This window comes from Silene latifolia, chromosome 9 (genome assembly GCF_048544455.1).
Source record: "Silene latifolia isolate original U9 population chromosome 9, ASM4854445v1, whole genome shotgun sequence".
In the NCBI taxonomy this organism is placed as follows: Eukaryota; Viridiplantae; Streptophyta; class Magnoliopsida; order Caryophyllales; family Caryophyllaceae; genus Silene; species Silene latifolia.
The window spans coordinates 8,931,469-8,954,656 of record NC_133534.1 but is presented as its reverse complement, the minus strand read 5'-3'; the positions used below and the strand labels follow the sequence as shown (position 1 = coordinate 8,954,656).

Below are 23,188 nucleotides of genomic sequence, written 5' to 3'. Positions count from 1 at the left end.
GTTTATTTCCGTCTCATCCATGCTTTACTGTTTTTATGACTTTAATCGCATGTAAATAATCCATTAATTACTTTCACCCGAGTAGATAATTTAATCAATCCTTAAAATTAACAATTAACATTAACGGTTTGCAGTTCCGGCTTCACAGCCAGAACTCACCCTTGGAAAGACAAAGAAGAATCGCTGCGCCTCTTCCAAAGGGCGCGATTCTCGCGCTTTGTTCGGATGAGTTCTGTCTCGAACTCCTTTTCGCCTTGACCTAGTTTAATTAGTTTACGTATTAATCAACTAATATTCGTATTACCACCTTCTAATGGTCGTGTTTTATTCTTTTATTTCTTTTTCCCAAATAATCCGTTTTAAAGGTATTTTCGACATAAATCGCCTATTCCAATGTAATTAATGTAATTTTCATTATTGTAATTTATAATTATTGTATTGCTTCTATTGTTTGTATGTTTTCACATGTAAATCAGCATTAAATTCCAACTTCGACCCAATTGCATGATAAACTAATTGTTCAACGACTTAGTCTAATTTTCACATGTTAGGATTAAAACTTGGGTGTTGCATTGCATGCATATAACCGACGATATATCAAGTACAAATAAACTCCCTAATCATTAGTAGAGGCCGCTATCGAGGCGGGCGGGATTAGGTGTTCGATCAAAAGAGCTTCCTAATACGTACCCTCACCCCTTACTCCAGATCTCCGTGAGCACCCGTGTTCATTGGCATCCACGAGAGTCATTCTAGACATAGAATGCTAAGGGTAACGATTGCTTAGTGTTCATGTCACTACTTTGTGTCTTGACATGACACGAGGTATTCGAACGGTTCCAATTTCCCATAAAAATTGGTGGCGACTCCATACAAAATGCAAACGCTTGTCCCTCGTTTCTCAACCAAGCGCCCCCGTGGGCGGCCCGCTGTCCACAGCTGTCAAACGCGTTTTCTACGCGCAGAGGAACCTACCCGGGAAAGGACGCAGCAAGTGCTGCGCCTCTTACAAGGGACGCAGCACCTGCTGCGCCTTTTCCCAGGGCTTTCTTTTTGTCCAAGTTTCCGTGTTTTAACCTAAGTCGGTTATTTCCGAATCTTTCCTTCCGTATCCTAGTCTTACCATAATTCCGTCGTGTGATTAGTATAAATAGAGACCTTCGGTCTCACATATTTCTCACGCGAGTGTCCGCCCTTCTCTTATCCCTTTGCATTCTAGACCTTTGTTCTTACTTTTTGGCATCTACGTGCTTGAACATTAGACCACGTAAGCTCGGATCCTTCTGAGTACCAGCCTCGTTTGCATGACCGACCAATTTGACCAACTCCACATCAATCAACTTAATTAATCTGTTTTAATTCCTCTTACGAGGGCACTTTCTTTACATTCGCGTCGAGCATCACTAATCGATATCTTAGTTCTTCTCGTTTCGTCAAACATGTAAGTCTGAGGGTGTAAATCTCTCTTTTATTTATTATATTTTACTTTTGTATCATCATTAATGTAAGATTTATGTCGAAAACATCTCTTAAAATCGATTTCTAAAACTCTCTGTTAAAACCCTTTTTTCGGATTTCCAGAAGACTAACCGTCGAAAAAAGACACAGCAACTGCTACGCCTCTTCGAAGGAGCGCAGTGTCTGCTGCGCCTCTTCGTGAGGCTGCCGCAGTTCCTGCTTCCTTTCTTCTTCCTTCGTCCTTTGCAATTCCTCAAATTCTTGTTTTTGTTTCGTTTGTTTTCTTTAATTATTTGTTATAATAGCATGATAATCTCATATGTATATTATTTATCATTCATTCACACGTAAAACTCATCATAAATTCCGACTTAAATCCCTTATAGTCTCATACTAGCGGGTTTTCGTCATTAAACTCAAATTCGGGTTTTAGAGGTTCGATTCTCCCATATTGAATCTCTGGAATTCATCATTGACATATTTGCATCTGTTTATTTACCGTCACCATCATTAATCCATCATTAATTCATCATATTTAGCCTAATTAATTTGTTTAATTTGTAATTAATATCATTAATCATGTAATTAATTCGTTTGCATCCATCTCATCCATGTTTTATCGTTTTATGACATGTTAATCACTTCCATCCGAGTAAATATCGTAATTAATCCTTAAATTTACCAATTAATATTAACGATTTGCAGTTCCGGCTTCACAACTAGAACTCAGCCTTGGAGCAGACGCAACAACTGCTGCGCCTCATCCAGAGGGCGCAGCTCTGCTGCGCCTGTTCCAGGTTGAGTTCTGTCTCTGAACTCCCTTTCTGCCTTGACTTAGTTTAATTAGTTTACGTACTAATTAACTATTAATCGTATTATCGCCTAATTCCTGTTCGTTAATTCTTTTATTCTTTCCTTCTCAAATTATCCGTTTTAAAGGTATTTTCGACATAAATCAATTAATCCAATGTAATTATTGTCATTTTCATTACTGTAATTTATAATTATTGTATTTCTTTTATTATTTATATGCTCTCACATGTAATTAACATTAAATCCTACTTCGACATTAATTGTATGCTAAATTACGTGTTAACCGACTTAGTCTAATCTTCACATGCTAGGGTTAAAACTTGGATGTTGCATTGCATGCATATAACCGACGATATATCAAGTACGAATAACTTCCCTAATCATTAGTAGAGGCCGCTATCGAGGCGGGCGGGATTAGATGTTCGATCAAAAGAGCTTCCTAATACGTACCCTCACCCCTTACTCCAGATCTCCGTGAACACCCGTGTTCATTGGCATCCACGAGAGTCATTCTAGGTAGGGATGTCAATGGATCGGGTTCGGGTCGGGTGAAGCCTCGTCCGTCATCCATCCGTCCCTTTAAAATCTCATCCAACCCGTCCGTCATCCGTGAAACATATCATCCGTCATCCATCCATCCATCATCCATGGATGAAACGGGTGGATCGGGTGATAAACGGGTGTTGTGTATTTATATGTTTGAAGTTACAAAAAGTGATGATTTTTTTATTCTATACAAAAATAATGATAGATTATGATTTTAGTTTAACTTTTTAATGGGTAGTTTCACAAAATATATATTTTAAAAGTAGAAAATTTTGAATATTTGAATATTTTATATATTAATAATGTATTATATGTTAAAAAAATTAAATAAAAAGTAATTAAATCGGGTGATGGATGGATGACGGGTGGAATTTCTTCATCCAACCCATACGTCATCCGTCGTCCATTACATCCGTCATCCATCCATCATCCATTTAAGTCGGGTTTTCATCCGCCTTTTAAAATCGGGTGGATCGGTTTTTGATCGGGTGCGGGTGAAATTGACATCCCTAATTCTAGGCATAGAATGCTAGGGGTAACGATTGCTTAATGTTCATGTCTCTACTTTGTGTCTTGACATGACACGAGGTATTCGAACGGTTCCAATTTCCCATAAAAATTGGTGGCGACTCCAACAAAAATGCAAACGCTTGTTTCCCAAGCGCCCCCGTGGCCCCACTGTCCACACATTATAGCATGATAGTGGGTAAATGTCATTGGTCTCATATTGATGTTGGATTTGCATTATAACATGATAATTAAGAATCGTGCTTTAAAGAGGTAGTGTAATTGTTGGTACAAGTATTCATGGTATAATGAGGTTCATGTTGTTTTGATGATGTCTTACTTGGCACATTGAGATGTGCATTGATTCCATGTGATTGTTGGTGGAGGTTGGAGGTTGATGTGGAGTTGTGTTGTGTGGTTGTTGAGGAGACGTAAGGTAGTTTGGGAGACCGTCTTACGCTTGGGTCGCTCCTTGAAGTTTCCCACTCAAAAGAGGACGTGCACGTTAATGGCTTGAGTACGGAGGGATTCGAGTGCGTCCCGACATCCTGGCAGGGGTCCGGTTAGCGCCCGGGATTGGTACTTCGGATGCGTCTCGGGTATCTTTTTACGGACTGCTGGTTTGGGTTGTTGGTATTCTGGGTGCGTCCCCGGTACCGCTAAGGTGGTTGTGGCCGGAGGTGACTTGTGATCGATGTGCATCCCATTGATTGTATAGCATTGTTCGAGTCATGAGCATTTGTATTATTGTAACTAACGTGTGTTGGTTACTTGGTTATGTGCAAATTGCCACCTTCTTTAATTGGGGGCATGTGATGATTTTTATATGATTTTTCCGATCATATGGGAAGCAGTTGGAGTACAGGTTTGGACTTGGTGATGAGCTAGACATGAGTCGTGCCACGACATTCGGAATCTAGTTGTGTAGACTCCTGTTAGTCGATGTAGATTTCATTAGAGTGGTTGTAGTAGCATGAGACTTTGTATGTTGTATTATTCATTTATGACATTCATTAAACATGTATTTTAATAAAATGCTGCTTAATTTGTTACCAGAATTTCCAACCACCATGTGTTGGTCCCAAAATCTAACAAACGGTCTCAAAATGATTTTGAGACTGTTTTTTGCTACGTTTGAGACAAGGAGCTCGGAGTAGCTACAAGGAGCTAGATATTGTCTATATAAAGGAGGCATTCGTCCAAGTAACAACACACAACTCAAATAACAACAAGTACAACTAAGTCTACCTTTAGATCGTAGATTCTTAGTCTTAGATTAGATTTGCATTAGCATTAGACTTAGCACGACGAGCCCATCTGATCATGGAGTTAATATGTCATCTATCCCTTAGTTTGTAATTTAGCTTCAACAAGTACTCTTGTGAAGACTCTAATTGATGTTGTGTTATCGGATTTTTCTTAGTATATAAGTATCATTGAAGATTCATGTGTTTAAGTTTGAGAATTATATCATTCATCATTGGGCGCTAAATTATAAAAGTAATTTAGCGTTGTTTATTAGATTATGTATCTACAACCGTAGGTCAAATTCTTGCATTCAAGGGTGAATCACAAAGTGTAGGAGGATAGATAAAATAAAAATGCCTAAAAAATGGCATACTTTTGACTTTTTTTTGTCTATATATAAAATAGTTCTCATTGTATCATATTTGATTTACTTCTATAGTTCTAATGTTATCATGGCTTGAAACACCCGCATTGTACCATTATTAGGTCAATAACATCGCCTTGACTATAGAATTTCTTACTAATTTTTATGTTAGCTCAAATTGTTTAATAAGACACTCTTATAATTAAGAGCAATCTAATAATAAAAATTCTTGTAATTTTAAGTCTATGAACTAATATACTCCGTATTATAATGGACCACAACAAATATGTTCCAGTAAGTGGATTATACATCTGACGTACTACATCAAATGATATAATTTTTGAGCATTAAAATAAAGTTTTTGAGTTTTGTTTAAAACTTATGAGTTTTATTAGAAAATTTTCGAGTTCATCTTTTCAATATAAAACTAGTTTTGGAGCCCGTGAAAATCACGAGATCGTTAATAATTTATTGTTTTAGGTATTTAATTTGTGCATAGTTTATATGGAGTACTCACTCCATCTCGAATCTCGATTATTTGTTCAACTTTAATTTAAACCGCTCGCGAAAGAGAGAAAAGGGTAACAAATGAATTTGACGGATTTAATAATATTACAAAAAAAAATTTTGAGTTACATTAAACCTTAGAAAGTTTACAACAAAACTCTAATTTAAACCTCTCACAAAAAAAGAGAAAAGGGTAAACAGACTCAAAAACTTTATTTTAACCGCTCATGAAATAGAGATTTTTTTTTTTTTTGTGTGGGCATCCGACCGTTATATCTAACCATATTTCCTCAACTTGACTTCATTGCTAGTCTTAAAATCAAATTATAATGTGGATATTTCTTTTGGTAAGGCGATTAACAATTTACGGTGTTAAAATTCACCTTGATCAATATCTTATTATTGTTAAAAAAAAACCAAATTTAAATTTTCAACTTATAATATAACAAAAAGTTAAAATCAAGTAAAATGAGCAATGGCTTCCCGCTTCCTAATCTACAAAGTAAAGATCATGTTAAAATTCACTTTACAATTTTGTTTCAATTGAGGTCTTGTTTTAATATATTTTTTTTTATACCGTGTAACCCATTTTTCAAAGGAGAATAATCTATTTTCCTATTCATATTTATTTTCGATACATATGTGAAATCTTATTTATTGGCATTTTCATTTACTTTATTTGGCTTTTTACAAACAAAGACCAACTAATATCGTTCCAATAAAATTAAATATCATCTAATATGAAATAAGAAAGTCGATATTTTTCTCTTGGACTCAAACACTCTCTAGTTTGCTTTATCGAGTATATTGTAAAACCATCATCTTTTTCATTATTGCACGGAAAGACGTAATATTCATAGTTAATATACAATATTGAATAAAAGAACTAAACTTGTATCCGATTCAGCAAGCTAAGTGTGACGGATCAGTCATAAATATATATGGATCGCTTACATGTTTTTCGGTCCAAAAGAATACAATAATTTTTTGTATGAGATGGTCTTGTTGTGTAAACACATAACTCGTTTATTAGCAACAAATGAATAACTTTATTTACAAAGTGGGTCGTCTTACGTGTGATACCGTCTTATTCTATAATTTGTGAAAAGAATAAGAAAATACAATCAATAAAAGTCTAATACATGTACCCAAAATTCATTAAAAGACCGTGAAAAGGAAAATTGAAAAATAAAATCATACTTTCCCTAACAAAAAAAAGAATAAAATGGTACTCGTGCTATCTAACAATGTGGCATTGATCAACAAATCACTTGCTTGATCTCCATACGCCTTTGCATTCCTATAATTATAAACCTATTAAGAAAATAACAATAACAACATTAACAACAAACTAAGAAAATTAATCATATAGAATAATACGAATAATAATAAGCATCAAATAAAAATAAAGTTCTATAAAGTAATATGTAAATGAGAGGTGGTGATTGTTGAGACCCATGAGAGATTGAGTATGAAGATAAAAATGAATCAATGTTGTTATTTATAACCGACAAACAAACAACTAAATTATTGTTATTAGGTCAAGTGAGGAGGGGAAAGGATGAGGGGAAAACAAACAGTTAACAAACGGTTTAAAGAATTTATAAAAGTAATGACTCCTTTATTGTAGAGGATTCATGTGTTTCTTAAATATTATAATTATTATAACAATTAAATTGTAGAGATAAATTGCACGTTTGCCTCTTTTTTTTTTACTACGTTTGTTTTGTTTATGATAGATTACTACAAATGGTTTGAGTCATTTGGTTTTACCTTTTTCTCCAGTTAAAACTTACAAGTGCATAATTACTTAGTCTCTTGGCTTTTTACCTCCTTCAGTTTCAAGTGCTACAAAGTTTCAATTGATTGTAATCAACGTAAAAAAATAAAAGATGACTTAGGGCTTTGATTTGTGTCCAGGCGCTGACGTGGACTTTTAAGAGTGCAAGGTGGCATTTTGTAATTCGATGTGGCATTGTTTACGTGGCTTTTAATTGCCATTTTATCTTAGCCTTTTAATAAGGTTTTATAGATTTAAAAAATTCCAATATAACTCGAAAACATTACATATAAGATTAGAAAAATTTGAGTATTGACGTCAAAAAACTAACATATATTTTTTAAACTTTATAAAGCTCGAAAAAATACACAAAACTCAAATATATATGGAGTTTGATGTAATACATCCGATGTATAATTTTTTTTTCTCAATATGTTCTCATCATTATATAGTATCAAGCCTCAAACTAAATCGATTCATCATGTTTTAGCCACAGCTATGAAAAAATGGTAGTACATGATAGTTCTCGTTTATTTCTATTATTATAGAATAACTCTATAATAAAGTCAGTAAAGCCTTTTAATATCTTATTTCAGAGTCCCACTTTAATTTAAAACACAAACCATTGTTCGCACACATCTAATTATTTAGTTGGCGTAAGCCTAAAAAACTAAAGGGATATTCTCTCGTGTATCCCTGAACTTTTTCGTTTTCTATGGTGTACCCCTCGTTTTTCAAAAAAAAACTTTGACCGAAAATAATTCTCTGTTACGAGTTCAGGAAATGGTAATTTTTTTTTCAAACCAATTATCCCGTCAAGGCCTTCAATTTGAAAAAAAATTCACCGCTTTTTGAACTCGTAGCCGGTAGTTATGGTTGGTCAAACATTTTTTAACGAATAAACTTTGACCGACCATAATTCCCGACTACGAGTTGAAACGTCGGTGAATTTTTTTCCAAACGGAAGACCTCTTAAAGACGTCAAATTGAAAAAAAAAAGTTTATCGTATTCTGAACTTGTAGCCAAGAGTTATTGACGGTCAAAAATTTTTTGCATGAAAAGAAGGATATATCATAGAAAATGAAAAAGTTGAGGGGTACACGAGAGAATATCCCAAAACTAAATGTCAAGTAAGACTATCATAACTCGACTTCCGAAAAAACGCACAACTAATTGATACCAAAGTTAAGTTTGTGTGTAAAAAAAGGGGTTATAATTTGAACCCGACTCGTTAAATAAAAAAACTACACTCCGAATGAGATTAACCCAGCTCTTGTCCCGGAAAAAACTCACAAGACTACAAGAGTCACGACTGAACTAAGACCTGGAATGTGACTAGATTTAAGGATCTCAACAATCCCGAGATAGAAGAGTCAGCTAGAAACAACTCTAGTAAGGAAGAAATTTGGTGGGGAAAACCTAGAAACGGTTTTCTAAAGCTAAATTTTGACGGATCAAGAATAGAAGGTAACAAAGCTGCCTTAGGATATTCTATAAGAGATCACAATGGTAAAGTCGTTTTGTTGGGAGCAAAAAAGTGCGGATCCAATAGTATCCTTGTTGCAGAAGCTCTGGCTTTAAAAGAAGGTATTTTAGCAGCTAAATATTTAGGAATCTCAAAGTTAATTGTGGAGGGTGATAATTTATGTGTTATTAACTCAATTCGAGGTACTTGGCAAATTCCTTGGGAAATTTCTAGTATTATCAAGGATGTGAAATTAGATCTTCATCTTTTCGATGAAGTGATAATTAAACATTGTTTTAAATGCCCAACAAGGTTCTTGACTTCATGGCTACTATTGGACATTCATGTCCAACTCTTTCGAGTGGTTTGATAGCGGTGGCTTCAACTTACCTCCTCATTCGAAAGGATGAGATAGGTTGGTCTCTACCCAGAGGATCAACCTGGTTTTCTTACCTAAAAAAAAAAAAAAAAAAAAAAAAAAAAAAAAAAAAAGATCACAGTTTTGCGCCATTACTCGTATAACAAAATCCCTTTTGATCACAATTTCTCTGAAAAACACAACGAAATTCCAAAAAATAATACTCTACTACTACTATTAAACCTCCAAGAAACCTTTGAACAAATCATAAAAATACATAAATTTCCCATAAATTTCATAGTTTTTATCATTAATTCTCACTTTTACGCAATTACCCACATGATCATCCCTCCATTTCTATTATTCCTTAACTCAGGTATAATTTCTTCATCCTTTTTCCACTATTTTTCCACTTTTTGTTGTTTGTTTCTTGAATTATTTGTAATTAGTGTAGTAATTAGCAGAAATAATTCATGGGTAATGCTGTTGTGTTTAATTATGATCATGCATTTTATTAAAGTCGTAATCTTTGGAATTATTTTGGGTTAGATTCTACTGTTTTAATGTTTATTCACTGTTTTTTTCAATTATTTGTTGTTCATGATTTGGGTATCCAATATCAATGTCGTAATTACGAAATTATTATTTGTTTGTCATTATTTTAAGATGATAATTATTGGGTTAGTGAGATTCTTGGTTGCTTAAATTAAGTTTCCTGATTAATTAAATTATCTTGTATTGGGGTTATGGGTTATGTTATGTAAATTGTTTTTTTTTATTATTATTATTTCATGAGGTTAATAATTGGGTTAGTGGGATTCTTGGTGACTTGAATTAGGGTTCTTGAATAATGATCTGAAAAAAAAAAATGAAATGTAGTGAATTATGTTATCTGTTCCTCCTGTGCTTCAATGGGTTCGGAAATTGCGGGTTAAGGAGGGGTTGGATGTACATTGGATTATAGGGTTATGTTGTGTATACTGGGTTGTTGCTTTTTTTATTATTTTATGAGGTTAATGATTGGATTAGTTGGATTCTTGGTGAGTTGAATTAGGTTTCTTGAATAATGAATTGGGAAACAATCAAATTTAGTGAACTGGGTTTTGTTTTTTGTGACAGGGTGTTTTAGCATTTTGATTCAGCAATAATGGATTCTTTTGGTGATGGTATTAATTCTGTGATGAGACCTCAGAAATCGACTCATAAACCCGGCAGTACTGCTTCATCATCGTCAAGTAAGGTACAGCCAATATCTGGGGTCAAGAATGGGAGATTGGGAGAAAAAGACCGTAAGTGTGAAGTCGTGAATAGCTCTGGTCAGTTTTCCTTTAAGGATTCTTGTGATGGTTCCGAGACTTGTGATTCGAGAAGCTATAAGGGTAAATCGTATGTAGGTTCAAATAGTCAGTCTGGTCCTCATTCTGGTGCTACTAACTGTTCTAGCCCTCGGAACAGTTATTATTCTGCGTGTCAATTCAGTGAAGCGAAAGAGAGTTTTGCAGTCACAGAGGCGGAGGCAAGTGAGTTTTACAATAGTATTGAGAAATCAGGTGAAGTTGGTGAGATTGGTCGGTTTTGTGACTTTGTCGAAAGTAGGAAAGTGAGTAGTAGTTACAGAGAGAGTACTGGGAGTGATTTCAGTGACGGGAGTAGCTCTAGTAGTTCGAGCAGCACAATGTACAAGCCTCACAAAGGCAATGATGTGAGATGGATTGCTATTGAGCAAGCTCGGTCACATTATGGAGAGTTGAAGCTGAACCACTTTAGGCTTTTGAAGCAGTTGGGAAGTGGGGACATAGGTAAGGTGTATCTAGCTGAGCTGATTGGGACGAGAACTTATTTTGCGATGAAAGTGATGAATAAAGGAGACTTGGCAAGCAGAAAGAAGCTTCAGAGGGCACACACTGAAAGAGAGATTCTTCAGTCATTAGATCATCCTTTCCTTCCCACTTTGTACACGCACTTTGAAACGGAGAATCATTCTTGTTTGGTGATGGAGGTCTGTCCAGGAGGGGATCTTCATTCTCTACGTCAGAGACAGCCACATAAATGCTTCCCTGAGCATGCTGCTAGGTACTTTGAAATTCAATTTGAAGCAAAACATATGCTATGTATTGCCATTTATTCATGCTATAAGGGCATCCATTTTCATATTGTTTTGCTTTTTTTATTTCTTTAATGTTTGTTACTTCTTCATATGTTGTTAACTTGTTATTGTCTTTTAGGCGTTTTAGCTGAATTTATTAACCCTAAGTTTGTTCAAATTTGATGCATTTCGATAATTTAGTATTTCAGACAGACAATTTGAAAGTGTAAAGCACTTCAAGAATAAATTTCAAGATTCTATACTTCGTCTGAACCATGAGCCTGGCCTTGAGGGCCTCGCTGTAATGTCAATCCGTTGTTATGCACATCTGTGTTAATGAAAAATTTTTACTGTATAGAACTGTGCTACGGTGTAATGCTTTGAGAAGGAAATGTGCTTTGTTTGCATTCTTTGCTCAGTTCTCACAGTCTCATGCTTCGTAAGAGATTAAAATTTAGTATGTAACAATTAATACTGGTGCATGACGTTTCCTTGTCTGGGTTAGGGAATTTTTTTTTTTTAATGCTATATCGAGGTGGGAATTGTAGTCTGATGGGTCCTGATGGAATGATGTATGCTCACTATTCTAGAAACCTGTAAGTAATGCCGTACGCTCATAGCTGATGCTGCCTTTTTCGTTGCATTACCACCATAGAGCGATAGGTTTCACATCGCGGCTCATGTTAGCCTACTTCTTAATCATTTTGGGACTGAGGTGTTGTGTTGTTCACCGTTTCCATCTTGCTGGTTACACAGTGGTCTTTTTGTTAATTCCTTTTCATGAACTTTGTATTTTGTGTACAAAATTCAGGTACCACTTGTAGGTCTGGTATATTATGAGTAAATTACCCGAACAACAAGCAGTACACTCTAATTCTCTTGTTAAGATGTACATCAAACTTGCATACATGGTTCATAACTCTACCTGCTGCTGATCCCACATTTACTGTTGTTCAACAGGTTTTATGTTGCAGAAATTCTCCTTGCCTTGGAATATCTTCACATGCTTGGAATCATCTACAGGGACCTAAAACCGGAGAATGTTTTAGTGAGAGAAGATGGACACATAATGCTTTCTGATTTCGACCTGTCTCTGAGATGTACCGTTTCCCCAACCCTGGTGACTGCTTGTATACAACCAACTTGTATGGTGCAGCCCGCATGTTTTGGCCCACTCTTTTCGGGAAAGAAGTCCAGGAAATCAAAGAAACCGAGCACAACTCCCAAGTTATACTCTCAAGGATCTCCTCTCCTAGAGCTCCTTGCCGAGCCTACAAATGCCCGATCAATGTCGTTTGTGGGGACCCATGAGTACTTAGCTCCAGAAATCATCAAAGGTGAAGGACACGGCAGCGCTGTCGATTGGTGGACCTTTGGCATTTTCCTCTATGAACTGCTGTTTGGTAGAACACCCTTCAAAGGCAAAGGTAACCGTGCTACTCTGTTCAACGTTGTGGGTCAGCCCCTGAAATTCCCCGAGTCCCCTTCTGTAAGCTTCGCTGCCAGAGACCTGATCAGAGGTCTGCTTGTCAAGGATCCAAAACATCGCCTCGCCTACAGGCGTGGGGCCACTGAGCTTAAGCAGCATCCCTTCTTCCAGAGCATTAATTGGGCTCTTATCCGTTGCAGTACCCCACCTGACGTCCCTAAGCCCTTCAGGCTCCCGCCAGTACTAACTACAGGCCTGTCGGCAGCTGGAGAGAAAGTACCTGATCTCAATGTGCAGCCGTCAGGTAACTTCCTGCAGATTGATTTCTTCTGATTCACTGTGAGTACTTCACCACCATGGGAATATCGAATCATTGTCGCTGACATCTGTGACTATTATTCTTTTAGCAGAGTAAAATGTTTGTATAGCGCAGGAACATTTGTAGCGATTTCAAATACATTTAATTGACAGAATGAAATACATGTATTAGTTGTAAAATGTGTAAATATTTTAGATATCTTGTAGAAATACACATATTTTACAACTAATAACATGTACATTTCATATCCATGTATACTGAATACTGACAGAAATTCGTAATGCTCCGTTAATGTCTGTATAACATTCTTTGAACCTGGCAAATGATGCCCTCTGAGTTTTGTGAATGTGTGATACATCATATTATCCTCATTTGAGGTTCCGACTCGTTTTAGTCTGGTCACTTGCCAGGTGGTTTCGGTTGGGTCATTCCAGTCTTAATCGAGTCATTTTGAGTTGTTTTCTTAGCGTATTTTCGCTTTTTCGTCATTTACTCCCTTTGTCCCAATCATTTGTTTACACTAGTTGGTTGCCCTCGACCTAACGGTCGCGGTATCCGATTACGTTAATTTGATCTTTATCTCCGAGATTAAAGTTGTAATTGTCTAATATTTAGATTGACTTATGTTGACTTTAGCATATTGCCTATTTAAAAGAAATAAAATTATTTTAAGTTAATATTGAATTTTAGCTTAATTTAATTATATTTGTCCCGTTTAATAGAATCCGGATCGATCCATATTGCAAATTGGGTTATTTGGGCTCTAAAGCAAATAATATGATCAATTGGGCCCAAAAAAATCACTTGACAAGAGAACAAAAATTACCTGAAAGGAAAGACAGAGGAGATAAACAAAGAAGGCAGAACAGAAATAGAGCAACAATATGCACACAAATAGGATCCTACATCCTGTTGTACAGTAGCATTGTACAACAGACCCATATACTATATATATCTATCTAGGCCCAATAAAAATAAAAATAAATCCTACGCATCTCCTTTTTTTCCCTAATTCTGATTTCTCTTCGGTCGACAAACCCTCTTCATTCCCTTCTCTAAATTTCTCTTAAACGACAGTCGACAAATCTCTCTTCTCCATAATTTTGATTCTAAAATGGTGAAAGGGAAGCAATTTACATCATCATCGAGGAAAAACGCATCTAACAATATTTCGTGAACGAGAAGCAATTTATATCATCATCAGGAAGGAAAAATGCATCTAACAATACTTTAAGGTAAATTTCTACAGCAATCATACGAACTATTATTAAAAGAATACGAACTAAAAAATACGAGCACCTAAGAATACGAATTTATTAAGATAAGAATATGAAATGAGGTAATGTAAAAGAATACGAGCTTAAAAGGATCACGAACTTAAAAAAAAGACGAACACATAAGATACGAGCTATTAAGATAAGAATACGAAGCTAAAGTAAAAAAAACACGAGCTTAAAACTACGAGCACATAAGAATACGATTTATTAAGATAAGAATACGAAATTTAATGTAAAAAGAATACGAGCTTAAAATGATCATGAGCTTTAAAATACGAGCACATAAGAATACGAGATATTCAGATAAGAATACGGTAATGTAAAAATAATACGAGCTTCAACTATTTTCATGCATTATAAATTTTGGATAAAAAAATTCTTTCAAGATGATGCTCGATTCGCATAATCAATTAATTATAATAATTTAAGGGAGAAGATGATTCATTAACTGGATGATGGAGGAAGATGAAGAGGAGTTAGAAAAATATGGAAACAGTCAGAGAGAGAATGAGGATTAGATTGAAAATTGAATTACGTTACCCTTTTTTTTTTGCAAAAATATTTGAAAAAAGACTAAAATAACCTTGGATGTACAATGCTCATTGTACATCCAGTTGTATAGTCTTGGAACTGCAATATGCAGCCTGCATAAATTATTGCAGCTTCTTCTAACCAAAACCATATTTACTTACAGTACTGTAGCATACATTTATGGCTAATTGTTGAATACTAAATATAGACAACAATTACCGGAAACTCCGGGCATGGTTATCAAGGTGAGTGAAGTTTTTATACGGATCTAGAGTGAACGATCGAAACAATTTGGGGCAATGAATGACTTTGGCGATTGAGAAGAGGGAATGATGGAAGTGTAGAGGGAAAGGGAAAGTGTGAGCAGGAGGAAAAGAGAAAGGAAGAAATGTGAAGGATGTGTGTTGTGGGCGGCTGAGATTAGAGGAAGTAAAGGATGGACGGCTAGGATGAATCACTATTGCTAAGCACTGTTCATTGGAGATACTATTCCTAAGCTACAGTAATCGAACTTCTTACATTTTAAAGGAGAAGGATTTTTCATTCTTAGCGTGATTTTGTCAAACGAGAATAATGAAAGTGAGACAGAAGAGAGGTGTGGACATGTATGATGACTAACCAGAATGATGATAGTTGCCATAACGGTGTAATTGGAGTGTTGTACCGAAGTTGTTTACCTGTAACTTGTTTGTTGGAGTTTGGTATAGACGTGGCAAACATGTAACGGGTCGATTCTAAATCGAATATTATTCACATCAGCAATCAGCATCATTTAGGTGATCATTAAATAATTTTGATACAAAGTTGAAAAAATCTTGTTTATTATGAGGAATCCCGATTTTATATACTCTCTCCATCCTGAAATAATCTTGTTATTTGACTTTACACATTTTGACTCGATTTTTCTCCATTTTGTTACGAGAATTTTTTCTGAGCAACAATTTTTCTGCGAGTCTTTTTTTTAATGAATGTAATATTTTATAATCTATTTTATAATTATATTATAATTATAACTTTTATTTATTGTATTGGCAGTTATTCAAGGTCAAAAAATTTTAAACTTTGACCATAAAAAGTCACAGCTTGTGCTATTTGCCATTCACTGAATTTGTCCTCTCATCTGCAGAGCAATGGCATCTCCACTTCTTTACTCTTTTCTTTTTTTTTTAAGCTAAAGTAAAAAAAAATTAATCTAGTACTCTGTATATGTTTGGAACTAAATCTGCCGAAAAAAAACACGAATTGAAAAAAAGAAATAGAAAGGTTGGGAGTTTTACAAGACAGGTAAAGATTAGGCGATACAGAGTACTTATTAATAAATTCTTATTATAGAGATAATCGCGCCTCTTATATAACATAAAGGATAGCCAGACGATAAGTAACACAACCAATATCCATAGGAAACTTTAGCAACAAAACTGAGAAAAATCCGGATATCATAAGAAACCTATAATTCTAGTGTAAATAAGGTTCTATGCAAAGCCATAGAGCACTTTCCGGGGGTCCAATTGTCCACTGCAATAACTTGAGGAGACGGTGGAAAGTTCTTGATATCCTTTCCATTCTTCTGACGGTTTGAGGACGATTGGTGATTCAACCACTGCTGAATCAACACATAACATGGATTTATAATCCTCATCGCCTAAGTCAGGAATCACTTTAGCCTTCTTATCCCAAGGATTCCAAACAGCTGCAATATGAAATTTAAGGGTGTTAACTGTCTATGTTAAACAGTGCAACATGCCGGTTGTAGTAGTGGGACACTACATTACTACTAATACACGGCTGCTGGTGTCTCGGGCAAGGGTGCATGTCCACTGTCAGACAAGTCTATTTTGTAAGATTTTATGAGAGAAGTTTCCATGTGACATGGTCGTGCCAAAAGGACTGTTGTATCGACACATGACACACAGGCCCTGCTTAGATTTTACTTATGTAATTTGACCGTGACGATATTTCTGGTTTATCCGTGTTTTTGCTTCAGTCTTTAGTTCTTTACCTTCAGCATCTTAATTTTACTCCACATAACCCAACGATCAAGTCACTAGTTTGACATAATATAACAATTTTCGACAGTAAAATAGTAGCACGCCCTTCAAATGAGCCAAAAACCAAAAAATACAAACCTGCATCAGGAATGCCATCTTTACGCACTACAAAAGTCCGTTTCTTCTCATGATCTATAATAGCAATCTTAGACGGCGTTTTCAGATATACACGGTCAACCTACAATTGATGTAAGTAAAAATAAAAGCAAGTTAAGCAGACTATTGTTTGAATCTCAAAGCCCTATTAAATGCAAACAACCTCGATAAGTAGACCAAGGTGCTAAACAAGTACCTCACCATCAAAGGTAATTGCATCTGCTTGCTCTGTGTACCTTTCTCTGTTCATTAAGTTATCAAAGTAGTCGAGTGTCTCCAGACCTTCAATCCGCACTTCGCTGCAAATACGTTGGAATCAAAGATTAGAGTTTCTAATTATAATCTTTGAATCTAGACCACGTGACGAGAAAGCATTATAGTGCCTATCGGCTTTACCTAGAAGATGCAAAATGTTAACATGGGATCAATTAGGGTATATGGGCAGGAATCTGCAACATACAGGTACATGTAACCTATGCTACTTATACAGGTGTTGGGTACGGGTACATATCCAAGTGTCGGACTTGGCATGACGCAATTATTTACGAACAGGGATCCTATCCTAAGATGCGGATATGGGCGCTTGGGCACATCTTAGAAACAAAACAAGATAAAAATTACAGAATTACATGTTGAGTATTTAAAGTCAAATAGAGATGGTTAATAAAGTCTCTTCATCCACTTTTGTCTCGTGGGCCTCCCTTTTGACTCTTCTAGGAGAAGTGTTGGACCGGTAAGGGTCAGATACGAATTTCATACCCCTATTGAGTGTCGTGTCGGACAAGGATACAACGAGTCCTAAAAGGAAAGAGCCAAAGTTAACATTATCTTTATCAGACAAGGAAAAAGGGTATACCTAATATCAGATATGGACAGGTAATTACGGAACGCAAACATGAAAGAGAAACTTTTGCTGTCAGTGTTTCTCACACGTGGTACCAACGTGAGCTTCCCAGGGCTTAGAGAAACTCGAAGCCTCAATTCAAAGCTGCATTACAAGATAAATTAGTAAATCATGATGTCTTACTGTATTGACAAACTGCAATGTGATACAATACTCATACCTCCGTGGCCATATCTTATAATCATCCTCCGTGGGCTTTAATATAAGATCAACAGTCGATGAATTGCCTGAAGGAGACAAAGGTGCAGGGGAGCTATCCAATGACCACATCCTATTCCTTGCAAATCCATGCTGCTCAAGTGTACCAAAATTCCCATACTTCCGACAAAAAATAATGTAGCATAATTAGCAATTAGGGAAGATTTTTTTAGTCAATATCATCCTTTTTCTCATTAGTACTCGTTTTTTGACGATTTTAAAATGACGATTCATGTTAGTGGACCTCAAATTATTTTGAGACTAAGGCTTTGTTGTTGTAGTGTTCGGTGGTAGTGTACCTGAGGAAAGCAGACAGGAATGCCTCCTCTGATAGCTTTTGGTGGTTTCCGAATGGCCTGTCAAGCATCACTAATATATAATTATATGAAACATAAACTTGATTTGCTGAAACAATTAGCATCTTGATTAGGTAACATGGCTAGGCCTAAAAGGAATCCTACAAGAAAGAATACTTTTTGAAACAAAGAGTCATGCACTTGAAAAAGACATGGCAATAGCCATTACCAGGATCCCACTAAAAAGCGACGTCCATCAGATACAGAAGTTATTCTTTTCCAATATATTCTAGAAGACTAGACAAGGCTTGAAAGGGAATACATTGATGGCGATTTCTCCACCTTTCACATTGAAATGAATCCAATAACAGTTCAAGTACATGCATGGATTCCACTTAACACACATCATAGGATATCTTCTTAATCCAAATACAGTTGTGGTAACATTAGCGGTATCACAAAACAGTTTTGCGTTTATAAATTTACATCCTTTATTATATATTTATTACTCCATAGTGTTTTTGTTGAAACCAAATACTCACTATTCTTTGAGTCTTTGACATGGGAGTATGGTAAAATGACGCAGAATGACTCACTAAACTGTCCGCTTGTTTTATATGGTGTACGACAGTTGGTAAATCTTTCAAAAACCATCTATTTGTGTTTTTATTTTAACAATAGGGGGAGTTACGTAGATTTAACCCCACCCCACCCATACACCCTTTCTCTGAGTCATTGACGGGAGCTTCTGGTAAAGAAAACATGAGCATATAAATCACTAGCACTAAGCAAGTGAAGTATAAATATAATGTGCTTCCAATGAGAAGAGGGTATTGATTCTTTTTGACGTACAAAAATTCAAAGACGAACAAATATTATTCTAAAGAAACCAAAAGGGATAGAAAACATTATGCTGTTCTCTTAGAATATCCCCATACACGGATGCTTATTCCATTATTCACTTGGCAATACAGCACTAGAAATTACCTTGCTGCTCGTGAAAAGCAATTCTTCTCTACGGTCATTCTTCCACGAAACGACCTGCCCTCCGTAAAGTAGCACCTGAAACATAATTATGTTGATTGTTATAAGAGCTAACAGCAACAAACTATTTCACACAAGTACACAGCATAGGTAATACATTGGTGTCCCGTACAACCAACTGCAGAAAATGTTACAGAGTGATCACTGAACAGCATCCAGAAGAACATCAAGTTCACACAAAAAAGTAGATAGCTAATACGGAGTACTTCATAAATTTTACTAGTTTGGACCAGCTATATGACTAATTAACATGACCAAACATATCCATATATGCATAAATTTTCCCTCAGTATTCGAAGCAAATTAGACAACTGTAAGTATGCATTGCGGTAATCTTTGACTAGATAGAGATAACCCTTTTCTCAAAGGTAGCTTGATTCTCAAGCAGCACACTACTCACAAAGAATAAATCTTTGAAAACTAATATTATAAAAATGCGTTATTGTGGACAGACCAATTATGAACAAAAAGAATACGATATCCATACAAACGCCCAAATATAACAATAATTCAGTGAACTGCCTAAATCAAGTGTTAACAAGTCATCCCTGATTAAACAAATTACTTTCTGCTAGCTTTCTTTATCATGAGAAAAGAAAACTTCTTGCGATAGTGGAAGCCATTGGCTTTCGAATCACCTCTACAGATTTGGACAAAGCCTCCGGAAAGTAGTGATTAAACATTTAAACACTACTCCGTAAAAGAACAAATATCTTTAAGCCCTTCATTGATACTCTTAACAATTTCTTAAGGGATTTGTCAGATATTACAAATAACATTTATGATGACGAGATCATATCCTTCAACAACAATCTTAGTTGAATTCCAACCTACTCCATGTCTCCATAGGGCTGTATTCAACGACGGAGTATAATGTTATGATGTCAAAACTCACAAGCTAACCTAGACTGATATAAACCTAACCAACTAAATAACACTTATGATGACGAGATCATCTCCTTCAACAACAATCTTAGATGAATTCCAACCTACTCCAAAGTGCTATGTTCAATGACGGAGTACAATGTTATGATGTCATAACTCACAAGCTAACCTAGAGTCCTAGACTGATATAAACTTAACCAGCTTAAGTAACACTTATGATGACGAGATCATCTCCTTCAACAACAATCTTAGATGAATTCCAACCTACTCCATAGTGCTGTATTCAAAGGTGTAGTACAATGTTATGATGTCATAACTCACAAGCTAATACTCAATCCTGTAAAAACGCGTAAGAAAGCAGTGGCGGAATTAGAGGGGCTAACCCCTAACCAAGGCAACCCCAACACCGCGTCCCTTAACAATAATCTTTTTAATAATCTTTTCAAAATTACTCTGTTGCATTACTAATTCGCCTACTGAATTCCAACCTACTCCATGTTTAAGACCCTAACTTCAAATCCTGGCACCGCCACTATGCAAAGCACAAACAGAAACTCATCTTACACAACAAAAAAAAAAAAAAAAAAAAAAAAAAAACCCAAATAACAATAAAACTACTACTCGTACTTTGAGTAAACAAATGACTGAGACGATGATCATAATGAAAAGTATCAAAATTTGAAAGAAGGGGTTGATGAAAGAAATAAACCTCAGCAGATGATCCCATAGGTTCAGTCAATACAACTTTAGGAAATCCATCAACATCATGTACCATATTCATCTGTTTTCCTCTAAACTTTGTTCTCCAATTCCCAACTAGTATTGGGTTCACTCTTCCTCTTCTTCTCTCCAGCTGCAACACAAGTAAACAACATAATCATATTAATTACCCAAACCGTCACAAAGAATAAAAAAGGTAAACAAATGATCGAGACCCATAATAGTATACATAAAAGTGAAACTAACCCAAGATCAAAAACCAACAAAAAGTAAAGTTTGATTGAGAGTAGAAGTGGAGTGAAATGAAAGTATAAATAAATAAAGGAAAGGAAAGGAAAGGAAATCAAGTAGGACTATAATTAATTAACAGGTTACAGCTAGCAATATTAATATTAATATTATTATTGTGAATTAATTTAAGTGTTTGTTTAATAAAAATGAAGTAATTAATTAGAAGTTGTTAAAAGTAGATAAATTAGATTAGTTTGTGTTTGAAATTTTGAATGAATTAATTAAAATGGAAATATGTAAACATAATAGCTTACGTTTGTGTGTTTGGAATTTTGCGGTTTTGAGTTTTCAAGTTTGAACAAAGTGTGCCCACTTGATGTTGGGTATGGGAATGGTCTTTCGATTGATCGTTAAAAATGTGTACAAATGCTCGCATATATATGCATTTTTGGGTGCTTAAAGATTTTGGACTAAGATCCGATTCTTTTCTATTCAAACGATCTAAACTAAATTTAATTAAGAAAAACTAAATTTAGTGAAGATGAATTTAATTGATGTAGGAGTTAACTTGTAAAAAGATAGCGGTGTTGAATTGAATTGAACTAAATAGAGCTAAATATAAGGGTGCTAAATGGTGCGGGCCGGCCCAGCCTAGCCCGCACTCGTGTGCCGTTATTTTCTAGCCCGGCCAGCCCGTGTGTCAGTCCAACCCAGCCCGCCTCTTCACCAGGGTCGGCCAATGCCAGAGATTTTCGGCCAAGCCCGACTTGACCCGGTAAAATATTGAAAAAACACAAAAAAAAAACGGGGATGTAGCAAATTACCCCCATAACTTATGTACTATGTGCAATTCAACCCTCTAAGTTTCACTTGTAGCAAATTACCCTATAAGTTTTCAAAAAAGTGCAATTAAGCCCAAATTAATTTTTCTACCATTTTTTTAACTAAAACCTATTATTTTTTATTATATCATCTTAAATATATCTATCAAAAATTAAATAAAGTACTTACATATTCAATAAAAAATGTGAACCAAATTTAAGATCAAAAAAAATTGGACATGTAACTTTTTATTGTAACTTCATTAATAAATAAAAATTCTCATATTAGAATATTTTTTCACCAAAATAAATAAAAAAAAAATATTTAAACATGCTTTTTATTTAGGATTAATATTTGATCAATATTTTTGACTTTTAATAATAGTAAATATATTTAATTTAGTAAATTTCATTAATTTCATTACTAAAAATAAGAGATGTGGTAAATTGCACGTTAAGAGAAATTTATGAGGCCTATTTGCTACATTTATAAGTTAAGGGACTTAATAGCACATCGTATTAAACTTATGGGAGTGATTTGCTATATTTCCCCTATACGGGTCGGACTCGGGCCAAAGAATATGGAACTCGGTCCCTATTTAGTGTTGGGCCTGGGCCACGAACGGTCAGCCCAGCCGACCCGGTCCACAGCATATCCCTAGCTGAATTGAACTGAAATGAGCTGAAATTAAATCTGAAAGATCAGGGTCAAACCCAATTGAAAACAGAAAAAGAGATGATTCGTATTTGTGGTTTCTTTTAAGTGGCGGTGAAATACAATGTCTTACTTTTTTTTTTTTTTTTTCAAAAAAAAGATTATTTATTTCATTTATTTATGTTTGTTTTTCATTATTTGAGTATCTCACTCTTTTCTTTACGTTTTCTAAGTTTAAAAATAAAACGGGATTATCACGCTGAATTCAGGTTGATTCAATTTGGATCGAGTAATTTCTTTAAGAATGTTATCAAGTTCTTTAGGGACAATGGTAAATTTGCAACATTAAACATTTAAGCCGTGCATATCAAGTCATGAGTTCGGATCTAGGTCAATTACATATCAGATTACTTAGATCGGGTCATTCGGATTATGGACAATTATGCCAAATCAAGATATATTCCCCCCTAACAAAAGAAAATCCAACCTAGATCATTTGGGTCTACAAAATGAGACTCAAACTCGGTTCATTAGAATTCGACCCGCCGAATCTGAATCCGAATCGGACTTATTGCCATCTCTATTTCTTACTTACTATACT

The 23,188-nt window shown here is 35.3% G+C and overlaps 2 protein-coding genes across 3 annotated transcripts; one reads left to right on the top strand and one right to left on the bottom strand.

The window, feature by feature from the left end:
* The first annotated feature begins 9,207 nt into the window (after positions 1–9,207).
* On the top strand, positions 9,208–13,404 carry LOC141599014 (serine/threonine-protein kinase D6PK-like). Its single transcript, XM_074418880.1, has 3 exons — positions 9,208–9,423; positions 10,167–11,120; positions 12,094–13,404. The coding sequence occupies exons 2-3, from the start codon at positions 10,195–10,197 to the stop codon at positions 12,893–12,895; spliced, it is 1,728 nt and encodes a 575-aa protein (XP_074274981.1). The 5' UTR covers positions 9,208–9,423; positions 10,167–10,194; the 3' UTR covers positions 12,896–13,404.
* Positions 13,405–15,931: 2,527 nt separating this feature from the next.
* Positions 15,932–21,532, bottom strand: LOC141599013 (putative glucose-6-phosphate 1-epimerase). 2 transcript variants are annotated; one of them, XM_074418877.1, is made up of 9 exons: positions 21,426–21,532; positions 20,870–21,013; positions 19,219–19,293; positions 18,235–18,291; positions 17,898–18,055; positions 17,690–17,821; positions 17,030–17,132; positions 16,816–16,915; positions 15,932–16,379 (listed from the first exon to the last, which is right to left on the bottom strand). In XM_074418877.1, exons 2-9 carry the CDS (start codon positions 20,939–20,941, stop codon positions 16,162–16,164), a joined length of 915 nt encoding a protein of 304 aa, XP_074274978.1. In that variant the 5' UTR covers positions 20,942–21,013; positions 21,426–21,532; the 3' UTR covers positions 15,932–16,161. The 2 variants fall into 2 exon arrangements, with proteins under 2 accessions (XP_074274978.1, XP_074274979.1); XM_074418878.1 differs by lacking the exon at positions 21,426–21,532 and adding an exon at positions 21,127–21,423.
* Positions 21,533–23,188: the final 1,656 nt, after the last annotated feature.

Bases quoted from the DNA above. Each gene is read 5' to 3' on its own strand.
- LOC141599014 (XM_074418880.1), top strand. From the start codon at position 10,195: ATGGATTCTTTTGGTGATGGTATTAATTCTGTGATGAGACCTCAGAAA. The intron at 11,121-12,093 runs GTACTTTGAAAT...GTTGTTCAACAG, and splicing joins TTCCCTGAGCATGCTGCTAG to GTTTTATGTTGCAGAAATTC.
- LOC141599013 (XM_074418877.1), bottom strand. From the start codon at position 20,941: ATGAATATGGTACATGATGTTGATGGATTTCCTAAAGTTGTATTGACT. The intron at 17,822-17,897 runs GTATGAGTATTG...CTTGTAATGCAG, and splicing joins TATAAGATATGGCCACGGAG to CTTTGAATTGAGGCTTCGAG. The intron at 17,133-17,689 runs GTATACCCTTTT...ACGTATTTGCAG, and splicing joins CTGTCCATATCTGATATTAG to CGAAGTGCGGATTGAAGGTC.